The 20,059-nt window shown below is 38.2% G+C and overlaps 1 protein-coding gene across 4 annotated transcripts in view; it reads left to right on the top strand.

The window, feature by feature from the left end:
- Positions 1-5,224: 5,224 nt before the first annotated feature.
- The window catches only part of RPRD1A (regulation of nuclear pre-mRNA domain containing 1A), a 69,442-nt gene continuing 54,607 nt past the window's right edge, over positions 5,225-20,059 (top strand). For 2 of the 4 annotated variants that reach the window (XM_060613628.3, XM_060613627.3), the window contains exon 1: positions 5,227-5,547. In XM_060613628.3, coding sequence (XP_060469611.1) covers positions 5,397-5,547 — 151 coding nt within the window. In that variant the 5' untranslated portion in view covers positions 5,227-5,396. Of the gene's footprint in view, positions 5,548-20,059 lie in introns of all 4 variants that reach the window. The other 2 variants (XM_060613630.3, XM_060613631.3) reach the window with 2 other exon arrangements.

Genomic DNA, 20,059 nt, shown 5'->3' with positions numbered 1-20,059 from the left:
GAGCAGGGGAAGGGCAGAGAGAGGAGGGAAAATCCCAAGCAGGCTCCGTGCTGTTAGTGCAGAGCCCCATGTGGGGCTCTATCTTATGAACTGTGAGGTCATGACATGAGCTGAAATCAAGAGTCTGACACTTAACCAACTGAGCCGCCCAGGGGCCCCTATTATTTATTATTTTTTAGTAATCTCTATGCCCAACATGGGGGTTGAACTCACAACCCTGAGATTAGGGGGTCGCATGCTCTTCCAACTGAGCCAGCCGGGCATCCCAGAATTAACCGTTTTAAAGTGTAAACTTTAGTGGCTTTTAGTATATCTACAACGCACTGCAACCATTACTTCTATCTAGTTCTAAAACATTTTCATCACTGCAAAAAACAACTCCGTTAAACAGTCACTTCCTTGTTCCCCCTCCCCCCCAGCCCCTGGCAACCATTTTCTAGCTCTGGATGTACCTATTCTGGACATTCCATATAAATGAAATCATACAGTATGTGCCTTTTGTGTATGAGTTCTTTCATTTAACATAATGCTTTTAAAGTTCATCTATCTTCTAGCATTTATTGCTGCTTCATTCCTTTTTTTCACTTAATAATATGCCACGTTGTTTTGATTTCTATAGCTTTGTAGTAAGTTTTGAAACTCACTTTGCTTTGCTTTTTCAAGATTGTTTTGGTTATGCAGTCTCCTTTGCAATTCCACATGAATTTTAGAATCAGCTTTCCCATTTCTGCACAAAAGGCCACTGGGTTTTAACATGAATTGCATTGGACTTGAAGATTGTTTTATGTAATATTGTTATATTAACAACATATGTCTTTTAATCCATGGACAAGTTATGTCTATCCACTTATTTAGGTCTTCTTTGATTTCTTTCAAAAATATTTTTGCAGTTTTCAGTGTATACCTGAAAATATCCTTGTTTAAATTTATTCCTGTGTTTTATTATTTTTTGTTATTGTAAGTGGGATTGTTTTACTAATTTCATTTTCAGATTGTTTATTGCTAGTATGTAGAACATAGAACTACAACTGATTTTTGTGTATTCACCTTAGTCTTGTTTTTTTGCTGAATTAATTTAAAAATTATTTAAAATGTTTATTTCTTTTTGAGAGACAAAGAGAGACAGAGCATGAACAGGGAAGGGGCACAGAGAGAGGGAGACACAGAATCCAAGGCAGGCTCCCAGCTTCACGTTGTCAACACGGAGCCCGATGTAGGACTCAACCTCACCAACCATGAGATCTTCATCTGAGTGGAAGTTGGATGCTTAACCTACTGAGCCACCCAGATGCCCCCTGATGAATTTATTTATTAGCTCCAGTGCTTTGGTGGATTCCTTAGGTTTGTTTTTTTTTTTTTTTTTAGGATTTTCTTATGTGTAAGATCATGTCCTCTGTAAATAGAAATAATTTTATCTCTTCTTTTACAATTTGGATAACTTCTATTTCTCTTTATTGCCTAATTGCTATGGCTAGAACTTCCAGTATAATGTTGAACAGAAGGTGGCAAAAATTTATATACTTGTCTTGTCCCTGATCTTAGGAGGAAAGCTTTCAGTCTTTCATCATCGAGTATAATGTTAGCTGTGGGTTTTCCCATACATTTTATTATGCTATATATATAACATTATATATGTATTATTATTATATAATATTATGTTCAGAAAGTTCCCTTTTATTCCTGCTTTGATGAGGTTTTTTTTTTAAATCATGAAAGTATGCTGGATTTTTGTCAAAAATTTTTGTTTTTTCACCAATTAAAATGATCACGTGTTTTTTTCTTCTTTCTTTTAAATTAAAAAAAATTTTTAATGTTTATTTATTTTTGAGAGAGAGAGATGGGGGGGTTGGAGAGGGGCAGAGAGAGAGGGAGACACAGAATCTGAAGCAGGCTCCAGGCTCTGAGCTATTAGCACAGAGCCTGACAAGGGGCTCAAACCCACAAACTGCAAGATCATGACCTGAGCCAAAGTCAAATGCTTAACCGAGTAAGTCACCCAGGTTCCCTACCTTCATTCTTTTATTATGATGTATAATATTGATTGGATTTTGTATTTGAACTACCCTTGCATTCTTGGAATAAATCCCACTTGGTCATGATGTATAATCCTTTTAATAGGATGATGGATTGGGTTTGGTAGTATTTTGTTAAGGATTTTTGCTTCCATATTCATAAGTGATATTGGTCTAGTCTCTTCTTGCAACAATCTTTTTTTTTTTTAAGTTGAAGGAGCTCATCTCTTTGTTACTTAGTGGCCATTCCAAGAAAGCCAAAGATAGTTTTGTCTTTAATTTTTTTTTTTAAGTTCATTCATTTTTGAGAGAAAGAGAGAGACAGAGCACGAGTGGGAAGGGAAGAGAGAGGGAGACACAGAATCTGAAGCTGTCAGCACAGAGCCTGATGTGGGGCTTGAACTCACAAACTGGGAGATCATGACCTGAGCCAAAGTCAGATGCTTAATGGTTAGAGCCACACAGGCACCCCAAGCCAAAGATAATTTATGGGGGGAAAATGCATCATTCTGATTTAAATTTTTTTAAAATTTATTTTGAGAGAGAGAGAGAGAGAGAGAGAGAGAGAGAGAGAGAGAGACTGCAAACAGGGGAGGGATCTGAAGCAGGCTCTGCGCTGAGAGCAGTGAGCCCGATGTGGGGCTCCAACTCACAAACTGTGAGATCATGACCTGAGCCCAAGTTGGATGTTTAACCATTGAGCCGCCCAGGTGTCCCAACATTATTCTGAATTTGAGGCCTGTATTTGGAAAGGCAAATCAAGAAGTATAGTCAGAGGAGGGGTGCCTGTGTGGCTCAGTCAGTTAAGCATGACTTTGGCTCAGGTCATGATCTTTCTGCTTGTGAGTTTGAGCCCTACATAGGGCTCTATGCTGCCAGCACAGAGCCTGCTTCAGATCCTCTGACCACCTCCTCTCTGCCCCTCCCCTGCTTGTCTCTAGCTCTCTCAAAATACATAAATAAACTTAAAAAAAAAAGAAAGTGACATAATTTGAAAGTTTTTTTTTTTAAAGAAGTATAGTCAGAGTATATTATGAAAACAAGTTATAATTATCTAAGGGCATATGCAGTTACAGCCAATATTTTTAAAACACAGCAATAAGTACCAATGTCAGTAAATATAGAACTAACAGCTTAGTGTGGAAAGCCATGTCACATACATGTACAGAATACTGTAGAAGTTCAGAGCAGGAACAGCCAAATCAGACCAAGGACTAAGGCAGACGGAAGAGTTGGTGCTTTTACTGGGTCACTGAGAGCAAAATCTCGCTGGAGAGAGAACAGATAAACTATATAAGCATACATAACATAGATTAGTAGTGTAAGTGCTAAAGAAGGCATTCAAATCAGTAAAGGAACTTTTTACATGCATTGAACTGGCTGGGAAGGAAAAGAAGGTGGAATTTAAGATGGTCTTTAAATTTCAGGTAGAATTGAGGTAGAGAAGGAGGGAGTGGGAAGAATCAGAATTTTAGGTAAAGACATAATTTGGGAGATGATATGTAGGAATTCTGGTGGCTGAACGAGAATAGTGTAGAAGATACACTGAGGTCTCAGAAGACAGGTAAGTTAAACCTGAACAAAGTGAAGGCTAAAAACTAGACTAAGTAGATTGGAAAAACAAAAGGATGTACAATAGGGAAAGACAAGAGTGTAGAGACAGGAATAGACCTAGGAGTGAGAGGAAGAGAAAGAAGTCATCTCACCTTTTGAGGTATGGCAGAACCTCAAGCTGTAGTAACATTAAAAATGGGGGGGGAGGGGCACCTGGGTGGCTTAGTCGGTTGAGCATATGACTTCGGTTCAGGTCATGATCTCACAGTTCCTGGGTTTAAGCCCTGCGTTGGGCTCTGTGCTGACAGCTCAGAGACTGGAGCCTGCCTCATATTCTGTGTGTGTCTCTCTCTCTCCCCCTCCCCCACTTGTGCTCTGTCTCTGTCTCTCAAAAATAAATGCTATTTTTTTTTAATGGGAAAGATAAACTATACTTACGATCAAACAAACAAAAAACGTATTTGATGCCCAGTTGGTGCAAAATTCTTGAACACTGCTTCTCAAAAGATAAGAATTCCTGTGTTTTTTTATGTATCTTTCTAGAAGTTTGTATTAATATTTAGAATGTGACAGTACCTGTTTCTTTTGTGAACTATTGTAGTACTATGTCAAAACGTATGGATTTGTCACACATCATGTCATTTGTCATATGTCAAAATGCTAGATTAATTATGGGATTTCTTTTTTTTTTTTTTAATTTTTTTACATTTATTTATTTATGAGAGACAGAGGGACAGAGCACAAGTGGGGAGGGGCAGAGAGAGGAGACAGAATCTGAAGCAGGCTCCAGGCTCTGAGCTGTCAGCACAGAACCCGACAAGGGGCTTGATCTCACAAGCTGTGAGATCATGACCTGAGCCGCAGTTGGGCACTCAACCAACTGAGCCACCCAGGCGCCCCAATTATGGGATTTCTGAAATTAGTTTTTAATTATACAAGGAATATGTGAAACCATTCTTGTAAAAAAATGAAAACAATAGAAACATAGCTTAAGGACTCTGATTCTGATCCTCTCTTTGACACCACTATTAATGTAGTGTATACTCTTCCATACTTTTTGCCCTGCATTTACATACTTATGAATTCATATAAAATATACACTTTTATATTAAAAAAACAAATGTTATACTGTATTTTCCCCCAGGAACTTAAAAAAAAAACAACCCTCCAATTCACCACTGGATTTATTAATCTTTTGAACTGCTGCATGTACTCTGTAATATGCAGTATTACAATTTTTAGCCATCTATCTGTTGTGAATGTCCCATCTCTTTAGGGTTAGTAAGCCTGACAAGAAACTAGCATACAGCTCCTTGGGCAAGCATGCGATTTCCCTAGCACTGAGGGCAATTAGCGAAAGTGCAGGGTCACAGGGAAATTGTAATTTTAAAATGTAATTATCACGCCAAATAGTTTTCCAAATTGGCTATGCCAATTCACACGCCTATGTAGATATTTTTAATCACTCCTTTCTTGGCAGACAGTTTTAACCCACGAGGGTTCCAGACTGGGCAAACCCCACTCCGCCCCAGCCTGGCCCAAGCGGCACGCCCCCACATGCCTCCCTAGCGCCAGTTTTGGCCCCGCCCTTCCGCTCAGAGGACCTGCCGCTTGGCCTCGCCTCTTCCGAGGGCGGGGCGTGGGTCGGCCGTGACGTCACTGCCGGCCGGACGCCATCTTGCTGGTTTGCGGCCGGTCTTGGATGTGGCGGCAGCAGTGGTGAGGGCGTGGGGAAGGGTGGGGTGAGGGGGCGAGGCCGCGGCGCGGGCGGCGAAACTCTCCTCCCCTCAGCCCCACCGCGTGGGACGGCGTGAACGCGGTGTCGGAGGGATGTCAGCCTTCTCTGAGGCGGCGCTGGAGAAGAAGCTGTCGGAGTTGAGCAACTCGCAGCAGAGCGTGCAGACCTTGTCCCTGTGGCTCATCCACCACCGCAAGCACTCCCGGCCCATCGTCACCGTGTGGGAGCGGGAGCTGCGTAAAGGTGAGTCGCCCCGCCACCCGGCCTGTTCCCTGGTGCCGCCGGGACCCCCCTCCCCGCGAGCTCCACTTGCCCAGCGACCCCAGCTCCCCGCTGCCCGGCACCGCCCTACCCAGCGTGCCCGGCTTCCTGGCGTCGGTGGTCCGCCGGCTAGGAGGAGCGGCGTGCACTGCGCTTCCCGCAGAACCTGCGGTTAGTAGGTATTGTTGCATAAGGAATGAAGGATCAAAACAAAACACAACTCCTTCTGATTTAACACAGAGGCCGTAGCCAGGAACTCAGGACTCTGCCTCTAATTAGGGCCAGAAATTCAGGCAGTCAGGTATCTTTTTCATTCTGTGGGTTATAATGGAGGGTAAGGGTGAAAAAAGGGAAGTGGAAAGGAAAAGATTGGCGTGCGGATGGGAGTTAATTCCATCATTTCTATAACGCATCAACTCAGTCTTGAAAAATTAATAGAGGCATCGGAATTTTAGAATTGGGGAATGTGAAATTGCATCCATGCCTGATGCAGTGAAGGAACCCTGAATTTGTAGATTTTAGAGGACTAGCATTCGGTGAATTTATTATTAATTTCTGGATTGCGGTTGCCTCACCTGAAAATGAGGGAGTTACATTGAGTCACCTAAAGTCTTTTCTTGCTCCATGATTATGTACTTTCAGGGCAGCATGTTTGTTTTGCAAAACATCAGTCCTGTAAATGAAGTTAACTTTTTTGAGCAGTAGTCTGCTCTCGCTAAAATACTCAGAATCATTTCACTTCTGCAGAGCGACTTTATCTGTAAGAACTGATTGTCAGTGAGACTAAATCATTTGCTTAGAGTCTGGGTTTTAACCGTAATTCTTAATTCATTGCGTCGAAAGAATGTGCGCTTCTCGTTATTGCTTCAGACATTCTCATGTATCGATATGCTGGTTATTTATTAATTAGGGGTTTTAACAGCCATTATTAATCAAAATGGATGCTTGTTTACTGACCTATATGAAAGCTGTATGATGTGATGTATTAACATGGGAGCTAAAATGTGGCATTGGCTATAGGGAATGGAAACAAACTGTCCTTTTCTTGTGTATTTGCTTGTGGTTAATCTCTTAAGAGAAATGGACCTTGGAGTGAGGTTTTTCAGTTCATATGTGTGTCTCTGTATTGGTGCTCAGGGAGGAATTCATCTTCTGTGAGTGACCAGAAAGGTTTGAGAAACATAAGATATAAAGGTCTGGAAAATAGCTGAACTCTGAGAAGGAAGTAGTTGTCTTTGCTCCTATACTTTACTAGATTTCGAAATAAGCAAAAGGCTTATACTTTTTTGGGGGTTAGGGAAGAGTATTAGAAACACATAATCAGTAAAGGATTGGTACCCAGACTATCTTAAGAACTACCACAAAGCAATAGAAAAATGGCAGTACTATTAAAGGTGTCCCATGAGCAGAAACCTGAAAGGCCAATGAATGATACTTAATCTTACTGATAAGGAAAGAATAAACCAATGAGGTACCACTTTATACCCTTCAGTTTGCAAGAATTGGTGAAGATGAAAAAAAAAAAAAAAAAGAATTGGTGAAGATGGGGAGAAACAGGAACTCTCCTACACTACTGGTTGAAGTGTAAAAAGGAGATAAACTCCATGACTTCCTAATGAAGTTGAAGGTATATATCCTTTGACCTAGCAGTTCTTCTAGGAATGTGTCTTAGAAACTAATACATGTCCTCAAGGAGTTATGTTTATTGTAGCTTCTTAGTAACAAAATTAGAAACAGCTGTGGGCGAATATATTGAAACATTCATGGAATATAATACCGACCAGCAGTTTTCCTGAACAGACTAGAGCTCCATGAAACAACATCACTGAATTAAAAAAACAACAAACAAGCAAAATGTTGAGCTAAGAAAGCAAGGTGCAGACCAGTATGCCATCTGGTAAAGTTTGAAAACATGCAGGAACAATACTCTGCTTCGTTCACAGATACCTGTAGTTACAGTTAGAAAAACATGCATAGTGATGATTAACATCACGTTGCAAGATAGTGCTTACCATAAGGGAGAGAGGAAGTGAAAATGGATCTGTGGTATCTTACATTTCGTATTTTTTTTAAATCATTTGATACCTGTGGGAAAGTGATAAGATGTGCTATTAACTGGGCTTGGGGTTATTTCCATATGTTTAAACGATTTATAATTAGAAAAAAATTGAAGGCATATAAATAGATACTGTAGGAGGAGAGTGGTGTTGGGTGATGATGGTGATGATGGTAATGGTGGTAATGGTGATGATGATCATGCTGCTGCAGTTTTGTTTGGTTTTGCATTATCTGCCAGAAGTTTCCTTTCCTTGACATGACTGTACCTTTGTAGGGTAGAGCCTTTGTGTTCCCCCACCTTTGCAGTGTTTTGCTCATCAACTTTATTTTTTTTAGTGTTTATTTTTGAGAGGAGAGAGAGAGAGAGAGAGAGAGAGAGAGTTTGTGTGCGCACGCATGCGCGCAAGTTGGGGAGGGGCAGAGAGAGAGAGAGAGAGAGAGAGAGAGAGACACAGATTTCAAAATAGTCTCCAGGCTCTGAGCTGTTAGCACAGAGCCTGACGTGGGGGTCGAACTGATGAAGTGAGGAATCGTGATCTGAGCCGAAGTTGGACTCTTAACTGACTGAGCCACCGCAGCATCCCTCCTCATCAGCTTTAGGATCCTCCATGGCCTGTAGCATAATGATAAGGCGAATGGTTAACTGAATATCAGCATTGTTTTAGCCATCTTACTGTGATATTGTGAATCCTCACATAATCTCTATAAAATAAATATTTATAAAAGGAATTGGTCAAATTTGAAATAAAGAAATCAATAAGTAAAATCAGTAGAACATTTTGTATTAAGCTTGGCATTCTTTAGTTTCTTGAAGTGATTAAAGAAGACAAATGTGACATGGGTAGGAAAAATTACTGTTCAAAATATAAGAATCAGGTAAAATGGTAATGTCACACATGGTAATTATCCAGTTATGAAGATTTCCTTTTTTGTTCTACCTTCCTTATTTTTGCCTCTTTTAAAGAATTTCTGGGGTGGGGACAAAAAAAGAATTTCTGTTTGCAGGTATATATCCCAAGGCCTTTATGAAGACTATAAAGTAGCCATATTTTTCCCTGAGAAATGTGATAGAGTGTAACCAAAAAACGTAAGGATTTTGTTGTTTTCTAACTGCTTTATTGAGATACAATTAACGTATCATACAATCGCTCATTTAAAGTGTATAGTTCAGTGGTTTTTAGTGTATCGTAAAGTTGTGAGACCACCACCATAGTCAATTTTAAAACATTTTCATCACCCAGAAAGAAACTCTATGCCTTTTAGCCATTATCCCCCAAACCCCTCCACTTTCCCTAGCCTTAGGCATCCATTAGTTTGTGTTGTCTATAGATTTGCCTATTCTTAGCATTTCACGTAGTGGAAGTATACAACATGTCATCCTTTGTGCTTGATTTCCTTTGATTAGTATAATGTTTTCCAGGCTCATCTGTGTTGTAGCATTTTTCATTCCTTTTCATGGCCAAATAATAATCCATTATATGGATTTATCCATTGATCAGTTGATAAGACATTTGGTTATTTATGCTTTTTGCTATTATGAGTAATATTGCTATGAACATTTGCATACAGGTTTTTGTGTGAATGTTTTTTCATTTTTTTGAATATATACCTATGGGTGGAATTGCTAGGTCATACAGAAACTCTATGTTTAACCTTCTGAGGAACTGCCAGACTTTTCCACAGTGACTGCTTCATATACTCCTACCAGCAGTGTATGAGGATCCAATTTTTCTACACCTTTGTCAGCACTTGTATTACCTGTCTTTTTTGTAGCCATCCTATTGGGTTGTAAAGTATGATTGTGGTTTTCATATGTATTTTCCTGATGGCTAAGGATATTGAGCACATTTACATGTGCTTAAGGCTATTTGTATGTTGACTTTGGAGAAATGTTTGTTCAGATTCTTGCCCATTTTTACATTTTTTTAAAATGTTTTTTTATTTTTGAAAGGGGGGAAGGGAAGGGCAGAGAGAGACACACACACAGAGAATTCCAAGCAGGCTCCAGGCTCTGAGATGTCAGCACAGAGCCTGACACAGGCTGGGCTCGAACTTATGAACTGTGAGATCATGACCTGAGCTGAAGTTGGACACCTAACCGACTGAGCCACCCAGGTGCCCCAAATTGATTTCATGTTAATGTAAAATAACATTTAGTAAAAGATAACGATTTCCTAAAAATATTAAGGATTGGAGTGATTTACATTTTTGCAAATCTTTGTATCTCTCTTTTTTTTTTTTTTTTTTAATGTTTATTTATTTTTGAGACAATGTGAGAGAGTAAGTGCAAGCAGTGGAGGGGCAAACAGAGGCAGACACAGAATCTGAAGTGGGCTCCAGGCTTTGAGCTGTCAGCACAGAGCCCGACATGGGGCTAGAAGTCACAAACCATGAGATCGTGACCTGAGCTGAAGTTGGACACTTAACCGACTGAGCCACCTAAGCACCCCTAAGATACATATTTTTTAATGTTTATTTATTTTGAGAGAGAGAGAATCTCAAGCAGGCTCCATGCTCAGTATGGAGCTGGACTCAGGGCTTGATCGCACAAATTGTGAGATCATGACCTGAGCTGCAATCAAGAGTTGGACACTTAACGGACTGAGCCACCCATGTGCCCATAAGATATTTGAAATTTTTATGTTTATAAAATGCGTTAGGAGGATTATAATGAATTATTTAGTTACCTTGCTGTCTTCTAGGTCATTTGGTCATTTTTGGTTCTGTAGCATAACTCTTGGCTGCTCTCAGGTACCTAGAATCTTCTTTTTATAATTTTTCCTTAGTCCCTTCTTTAATAACTGAGAAATTAAGTAAAAATTTTACTGTGCTTACATTAGATGCTTGGACTTTCCAGGTGTATTAAAAAATACACAGATATATCTTAGTAACAACATGCACATAATGTAAAATTCAAAAGCCAAAAAAGGTTATAAAGAGGGGTAAAACTCCTTCCGATTATTCTTCTCTTCTTTACCCACAGATTTTCCCCACCTAGAATCAATTTAACAGTTTATATATTTTTCCAGAATTTTCTATGTATATACAGTCATATATGTAATTTTTTTCTTTCTTGTTTAGACAAATGGTAGAGTATTACATAGACCAACATGTAGACTTTGCTTTGCTTTGCTTTTCTTCCTTTTAATATATCTTTCAGATTGTTGCATATTGATAAAAATGGTGTTGCTTCATTAAAAAAAAAATACTGCATTGTATTCTGTTTTTTGGACGCATCAAAATTTATAACTGTTTCTTTATTGATGAACATATAGGATGGGTCTGTTTTTAATATTAATATTTATATATTAATTTTTGTTACTAAATATTCTAGTATTTTTCTTAATGGTTTCAGCCGACTTAAGACACCATAATAGAGGGGCCCCCTGGTTGGCTCAGTCAGTTAAGCGTCTGACTTCGGCTCAGGTCATGATCTCACGGTCTGTGAGTTCGAGCCCTGCGGTCGGGCTCTGTGCTGTCAGTTCAGAGCCTGGAGCCTTCTTTGGATTCTGTCTCCCTCTATCTCTGCCCCTACCCACCCCACCCCCCCCCCCCATGCTCTGTCTCTCAAAATATGAATAAATGTTAAAAAAAATTTTTTTTTAAAGTAATTTCATTAAAAAAAAAAGAGACCATGATAGAAATGGTTAGGCCTTAGTGTATTGTACCATTTTTTTTAATGTTTATTTATTTTTGAGAGAGAGAGAGAGAGAGAGAGAGAGAGAGCGAGCATGAGTGGAGGAAGGGCAGAGAGAGAGACAGTCTGAAGCAGGCTCCAGACTACAAGTCAGCACAGAGCCTGGTGCGGGGCTCGAACTCACAAACTGTGAGATCATGACCTTTTCAGTTTATATATTAGCTTAAAGAGAATTCACATCTTTTTAATGGTAAATCATTTTAGGCTGAGAATCATGCTGTCTTACTCTAAATGTATTTATTATAATTCTTTAAATAAGTGGTTCTCAAGCTTGTTTATATATCAGTTCTTGATATTTATAAAGGTTTGTAAAGACTATTGTGCAGTGCACCCTTAACTTTAGAATAATTTTGTGCTAAATGTATCTTGTTTAATTCTAGTACAGACTAACAGAAGGATGTGTCAAAGGATTAAGCCACATTACACAGAAAGACTTAAAACTGAAAAAATATTTTTTGCAAATTGAGAAAATGGCTTGCCTTAGTTGATTTTTGTGATGGCATGCTTTGGTCTAGCTCAGGGAACATCAATCTGCTTCAAGAGCGTGGCTTAAAATCCTCATCTACTCAACAGTGTTTGTTTCATTAGTATTTGTACAAATCGTACTGTGTACTGTATTCTGTTTTATATATTACTTTTTAAAATAACTGAAATTTATTTGGGTAGTCAAGGACCATATTTTTGCTTATCAGAAAATTCAGTTTTCTTAGCAGAGTATCATGAATTATTATCTTTAACAGCACTTAATGATGGTTAATTTTATGTGTCATGCCGACTGGGCCACGAGGCAGCTAGATATTGGGTCATACAGTATGTTTGTGAAGTAATTTCTGGAAATTTAACATTTGAATGTATAGACTGAGTAAAGCAGATTGCCCTCCTTTAATGTGAGTTGACCTCTGTCAGTTGGAGGCCTGAATTAAAAAAGGCTGACCTTCCTGTAAGTAAGAGGGAACTCTTCCTGCCTGACTGTTCTTTCTTGCCTTTGGACTCACACTGAAACATGGACTCTTCCTGGGTCTGGAGCTGCTTGCAGATGGGACCCACGGGACCTAGCTGCAGATCTTGGGACTTGTCAGCGTCTATAATCTTATAAGCTACTTCCTTTTAATATTATAATCTCTTTATATGTATATACACACATATTTTATTGGTTATGTTTCTCTGGAGAACCCTCATAACATAGCAGCTTTATCTGGATTTACTACGATTTCATTAGTAAATCAACTATATTAATTGTGGAGTTAATCCAAATAAGTCCCTGTTTGAGAATTTTTAAAAAGCAGTTGATATGCTATAACTAACATATAGCACATAGAAAACTCTTCATGACTAAAAATAATTTCATTTTATGTGTTTATAATTTGGTGCTTTAGATGTTAAGTGATGGTAGAAACATCAATATGCTGATCACACTTAGTGATCCCTTTTTTTAGCCCCTGTTTCAATGTTACTGAATGGTATTTCTTGAGCACTACAAACTCACCTTGCACAAAACAACCCTTTATGTCATCTTTCCCCACTCTCATCCCACTGTTTTTTTTGGTTTGGTTTGGTTTGGTTTTGGGGGGGGGGGGCTTTCCTGTTCCAGTTGCCTAAGCTCAGAACTTTAAGTTTGGCTTGGCCCCTTTCCATACGTGCCTCACCTTGAGCTATTTTGTTGCTATTTTAGCACTATCTCTACTGCCCAAGTCCTCATCTTTCACTAACACCCTTGCAATAGCCTCCCATCTAATTTCCTTGTGTTTAGTCTCTTCAGCCATCTGCTTGTCCTCCTTACCAGTGTTAGCATAGAATTACCATATGACCCAGTAATTCCACTTGTAGGTATATGTTCAAAGAGTTGAAATATTCAAGGATTCAAACATATATTTTACAAGACTGCTTATAGCAGTGCTATTCAGAGTACCAAAAGGTGGAACAACCTGAATGTCCATCAATGGATGAATGAATTTATATGGTGCAGTGGAATTCATGCAGTAGGATAGTATTCAGCCAGTAAATAAAAAGGAATGAAGGGCTAATTCTGCCACATTGTGAATGAACCTCAAAAACATGTGAAGTGAAAGAAACCAGAGACAAAAGGTAACATTTTATGATTGTATTCATATGAAATATTCAGAAGAGATAAATCCACAGAGATAGAAAGTGGTTGTCAGGAGCTGGGAGGAGGGGAGGAATGGAAAATGGACGACTTTAATGGGTATGAGGTCATCTGGGGGCATGACAAAAATGTTTTGGAACTAAATACTGTATAGGTGATGGTTGTGGAACTTTATGAATGCACTAACTGCTGCTGAATTAGATACTTTAATGTGGTTAATTTTGTTATGTAATTTCCTAAAAAAAAAAAAGTCCTATAAACACCTTGCACTTTTATGTGTCTCTGTGCTTTTATATACTCTGTTTCTATTTCTACTCTGTTTCTTAGCCTCTAAGCTCTGGTGTCTACCTACTCCTCTCTGCAGCTTCCCCTAGTCCCCAGGAAGAGTTAATTGTCCATTTATAGTCCCTAATGCTTTTTTGGGAATAAAAATTCCAGTTAACATCCTAAATTTATAATGATCTAGTTTGAATTGATACTAACTTTTCTTCAATAGCATACAAAAACTGTTCCTATAGAGCTGTCTCCCCCCCCCCCCCCTTTGTTATTACTGTCACAAGTTACATCTTTGTAAGTTGTGTGCCCATTAAAAGACTTAAAATTGCTGTTCTATATATTTGTCTTTTAAGTCATATAGGAAACAAAAAGAGGGTTACAGATTAAAACATCAATTAATACTGGCTTTTATATTTAATTATATAGTTACCTTTACTGATGATCTTTATTTATATTCTTCTAGTTACTATCTAACATCCTTTCATTTCAGGCTGCCGGAGTCTCTTTACCATTTCTTGTAGGACAGATCTGCTAGTGACAAAATCCCTCAGCTTTTGTTTAGGTTAATATGTCTTATTTTCTCCTTTGTATTGAAAGATAGTTTTGCCAGATTTCTTTCAGTATTTTTTGGCATCTTTTGGCCTCCATAGTTTCTGATAAGTTGGCTGTCCTTGTTACTCAGTCTTATTGAGTCTCTTTTGTGCGTGAAAGTGAGTCATTTCTTGCTGTTTTCATAATTCTTTGCCCTAAAGTTTGATTCTGTGTCTCAGTGTGGGTCTCTTTGAGTTTATCCTACTTCGAGTTCATTGAAATCCTTGGATTTGTAGATTCATGTCTTTCCTAGATTTGGGGACATTTTTGGCCATTGTTTCTTCAGATATTCTTTATGCACCCTCCTCCCTTCTGGGATTCTTGTAATGTGTGTGTTTGTTGTATTGATGGTGTGCCACAGAACCCTAAGGTTCTGTTCATTTTTCTTCATTCTTTTTCTTTCTGTTCTCCACACTCCCATTTCAGTGGTCTTCTTTCAAATTTGTTGGGTCTCCCAACTCTGACATCAAGTACTTGCTACTGCTATTCTTATACTACTTATTGTACTGTATTTTAATGGTTCTGTGTTGAGTTTCCTATTGCTAGAGGACTGAGCCTATTTCTTCGTTGCCTCAGAATCTAGCATGAAGTAAAATACGTGATGAGTTAATGAATGTTGGAAAGTGTGTAGAATCTGAGATTTTTAGAGCTTGGAAGGAGTATTAATGTTTTGCTTTTAAACAGTTTCTTTTAAAGATAGTGCCTGATTTAGGAACTTCTAACATTTTAAGACCAATAATGAATTCCAGTTATGAATATTTCCCTTAATGAGAAAAACTTGGAAAATTTCCACCATTTTCAGTCTGTCATACTGTTCTGCTTTTCCCATATTTATCAGTTCTTAGGGTAGTGGTTCTTAAAGTGTGGTCAGTGAATCACCAAGACCCTTTTAGGGAATGTATGAGTCCACAAGGTAAAAATTATTTTTGTAATACTTCTAAGATATTTTCCCCCTTTTGACTGTGTTGACGTCAGTGTAAAAAGCAGGTGTGGGTGAAAACGGTTAGTGCCTAAATATTAATAAAGGTAGAGGGACCATTCTACTGAAATTCATTGTATCTTTCACATGACATTCACAGCTGAAAAGCGTATCACATTCCTGACTGCTTATCAAAGCAGCGCACACTACTAATTTTGTTGTATCTTGACCCTTGAGTGCATGACTCTGTGTGTGCACACACGTGCACATTTCTTTATTGTGGTAAAGTATATGTAACATAAAATTTAATGTTTTAATGTTTTTTCTTGGTTATATATAATATACACTTACCATTTTAACCATTTTTTAAATGTGCAGTTCAGTGGCACTGTGTATTTTCACATTGTTTTGCAACTGGCATCATCATCCATCCTAGACCTTTTCTCAGCAGGGAAGGGGCAGAGAGAGGGAGACAGAAAATCTCAAGCAGGCTCCACGCTGTCACCACAGAGCCCCATGTGGGTCTTGAACCCACGAACCATGAGATCATGACCAGAACTGAAACCAAGTCAGATGCTTAACCAGCTGAGCCATCCAGACGCCCCTGAATTTTGCTTTTGATATCAAGTTTAAGAGCTTTGCTTGGCCCTGTATTTTGAAGATTTCTTCTACATTTTGTTCTAAAATGTTTATATAGTTTTACATTTAAGTCCATGATGCCTTTTCAGTCGATTTTTGTGGAAGGGGTGAAATTTAGGTCAAGGTTCAGTTTTTGTATGTGGATGTTCAGAATCTCCAGTACAGTTTGTTCAAAGGCTGTCTTTCTTTCATTGAATTACTTCTGCATCTTTGTTAAAATTGACTTGGGCTTATTTGTATGCATCTTTTTCTGGGTTCTCTATTCTATTGATCCGTGTGTCTTTTCCTGTACCAATAAATATCACACATAGTCTTTATTATAACTATGTAATAAATCTTGAAATTGAGTAAACTTATTTCTTCTATATTTTTCAAAATTATTATAGCTATTCTAGTTCCTTTGTTCTTCTGTATAGACTTTAAAATATTCTTGTCTATATCAATAAAAATTATTTTGATGGGATTTTGATAAGGGTTCTTTAATCTTGTATATCAGTGTAGGGAGAATTGACCTTTATTACTCTGAGTCTTCCAATCTATAAACATGGCATATCTTCCCCTTTCTTTACTATCTGTGCAGAGCCTGCTTGGGATTCTCTATTTCTCTGACCCTACCCCACTTGCGTGTGCACTCTTTCTCTTTTCCAAAAATAAATAAGCTTTAAAAAAAGTATTTATCTTGTTTTGTGTGACCTTGCTGAACATACTTATTAGCTGTAGGAGTTTTTTTGGTAGGTTTCCTTGGGATTTTCTGTGTAGACAGTCATGTCATCTGCAAATGGGTATGGTTTTATTTTTTCATCTTTGACCTCTGTGGTTTTTTCTTTTTCTTACCTTATTGAACTTGCTGGCATGTCAGGCACAGTGTTGAATAAGAATGATGAGTGGACATCCTTGTCTTTTTCCTTAGTGGGTAAGCAGTGTTTTCACCATTACGTATAGTGTTAGCTGTAGTTTTATTTTTAGATTCTGTATCCAGTTGAGGAACTTCCTCTCTGTTCCTGGTTTTTGAGAGATACTAAAATAAAATGTTGGTGAAATTTGTCAAAAGCCTTTTTTGCATCAATTTGATCATGTGATTTATTTTCCTTAGCCTGTTAATATGGTGCATTATGTTGATCAGTTTTCAAATCTTGAACCAGCTGTGCATCCCTACAAGAGATCCCACTTGTTTGTGGTTGTTAATTCTTTACGTATATATATAGCTGAATTCTGTTTGCTTAATTTTGCTAAGGGTATTTACATCTGTATTCAGGAGGACTGTTGGTCTATAGTGTGTGTGTGTGTGTGTGTGTGTGTGTGTGCGCGCGCGCGCGCATGCACATGTGTGTCTTGTTTTGAAATCAGAGTAGCACTAACTTCATAAAATGAATTGAGGTTTGTTCCCCTATTTTCTGGAAGAGGTGTAGAATTTTTAAAATTCTTCTTTAAATGCTTGGTAGAATTATTTGGCAGAAACTATCTGGATCTGGAAAGTTCTTTTTTGGGAGTTAAAAAGTTGCATGTTCAATTTTATTAATTGTTACAGGGCTGTTTAGGTTTTCTATATATTTTCTGTATATTCATATATTTGGTTTTCTGTATATTTTCTGTATATTCATATATTTGGTGAGTTTGCAGTGGTTTGTGTTTTTCTTGAGGAACTATAGTCCATTTTTTCTAAGTGTCAAATTTATGTGTCCAGAGTTTTTCATTGTTTGCCCTTACTATCCTAATTGTCCTTTCAATACCAATGGTAATCCTCATATTGAAAATTTGTGTTTTCCCTTTTTTCCTTTGTCATTCTTGGTAGAAGTTCATCATTTGAATTCATATTTTCAAGGAAGCAGCTCTTTGATGCTCAACGTTACTAATCATTAGGAAAATGCAACTCAAAACCACAATGAGATATCACCTTACACTTGTTAGAATGGCCATCATCAAAAAGAGAAATGATGGAGAGGATGTGGAGGAAAGGGAACCCTTGTGTCCTGTTGGTGGGATTATAATCTGGTACAGTTACTATGGAATTAAAAATAAATTAAATAATTAAAATTGGAGGGATGCCTGGGTGGCTCAGTTGGTGAAGCATCTGACTTCAGCTCAGGTCATGATCTCACCACTCATGAGTTCAAGTCCCTCATCGGGCTTTGTCCAGACAGCTCAGAGCCTGGAGTCTGCTTCAGGTTCTGTGTCTCCCTCTCTCTCTGCCCCTCTCCTGCGCGCACTTCCTTTTTCTCAAAAATAAACGTTAAAAATTTTTTTTGAAAGAAAGAAAATTAAAATTGGAATTAAAATAGATTTAAAACTTAAAAAATAAAACTGCCATATGACACATCAGTTCCCCTTCTGGAATATATCCAAAGGAAATGAAAATGCCAACTTGAAAAGCTGTCTGCACCCCCATGTTAATAATATCAGCATTATTTACAATCGCCAAGACAAGGAAACTACCTAAGTGTTTATCATCAGATGAATGGATAAACAAATTGTTTTATATATACACAATGGAATATTATTCATCCATAAAAAATGAGGAAATGCTGCCTCTTGTAACATGGATGGACCTGGAGGGCTTTATGCTAAGTGAGATAAGTCAGAGAAAGACAAATACTATATGATCTTATTTATATGTTAACAAACAAACCCAGATTCAGCAAAAAGAGATCATTCGGGGCGTGGTTACCACAGGTGGGAATGTGGGAAGGGGCATTGTAAGGAGATGATCAAAAGGTACAAACTTCCAGTTACAAGGTAAATAAGTACTAGGGATATAATGTACAACATGGTGACTGTAATTAACCTTGCTGTGTTATATAAATCAAAGTTATTAAGAGTAAATCCTAAGAGTTCTCATCCTATGGAGAAAAAATATTTTTTTTGCCACTGTATGTGATGATGGATGTTAAAACTTACTGTAGTAAGCATTTCACAGTACAAGTCCATCCATTGTGCTACACACCTTAAACTTGATGTACAATGATGTATGTCAATTAAATCTCAATAAAACTGGTGGAGAAAATAGCTCTTTGTTTCACTGATTTTTTTTTCCCTCTAGTTTTCTTTTCAGTTTCATTAATTTCTGCTTTTACTTTTATTTCCCCATTCTGTTTCCTTGGGTTAATTTTGCTCTTATTATTCTGTGTTTTTGAGGTGAGAGTTTAGATTAGTGATTTGGGACTTGTTCATTTTTTCCATTATATGCATTTAGTGCTAAAAGTTTCTCAGCCCTGCTTCAGCTTTATCCCACAAATTTTGATACGATGTCTGTTCAGTTTATTTGCATATGTTAATTGAAGTGTTCTTATGATGGATACCTTAAAATAATTCTCATACCTTTGTCATTGTGGCGTTAGCATCTATTGATTGTCCTTTTTCATTCAGTTTCACATCCCCCTGGTTCTTGGTATAATGAGTGATATTTGATTGATTCATACTTTTCTTTTTAAGAGAAGGCACGTGCCTGTGCAAATGGGAGGAGTGGAGGAAGGGGAGAGGGAGGGAGAGAGGGAGAATCTCAAACAGGCTCCAGGCCCAACTTGGAGCCAACTCAGGGCTGGATCTCACAAGTGTGAGATCATGACCTAGGCCAAAATCAAGAGTCACACACTTAACCGACTGAGCCACTCAGGTGCCCCGATTCATAATTTTTTGTATGTATTATGTTTTGAAACTCTGGACTTTATGTAATCCTGTTTTATCTGGATTTCTATGACATTAACCCATCAGGGGAAGGTTAGGTACTCTTTGTTACTGCTGAGTGCAAGTGAGAGTTTGGCTGACACCACAGAGTAAGGGGTTTAGGAATGTGTGGTGTTAGTATTGCTGGGCCATGGTGAAAATCCTGACTCTTCACTGGCACATCCCAGGGGGAGTGCCTTCTTACCCCTGGGTAAGGGTGGAAGTCCAGGCCTTTCTAACTTTGCCTTCTCTGACACCACTCTTGAGAGGTGTTAGTCTCTATATCACAGCCTGGTTTCCTACTTAACCTTTGCTGGTATGGATGTGAGTGGGGCACTGTTTTGTGTTTTTGGTTTTCCCCTGTCATGTTTGGCTGGAGTAGATTGGTTATTGTCTAAAAGTTTTCTGTCTTTCTAGGCTGTCCTTTTCTTGGTCCTTTGGCTGGAATGAGAAAGTTTGTGTTGGAACTCTTTATGTCTGCACCTGTTAGGATTTCTGGGTTGCTGACTTTTTCAACTCCCAATTTGAGATAAAGGCAAAAAGAAAACCC

Source organism: Panthera onca, chromosome D3 (assembly GCF_046562875.1).
Source record: "Panthera onca isolate mPanOnc1 chromosome D3, mPanOnc1 haplotype 2, whole genome shotgun sequence".
In the NCBI taxonomy this organism is placed as follows: domain Eukaryota; kingdom Metazoa; phylum Chordata; class Mammalia; order Carnivora; family Felidae; genus Panthera; species Panthera onca.
This window is presented reverse-complemented; position numbering and strand designations above follow the sequence as displayed.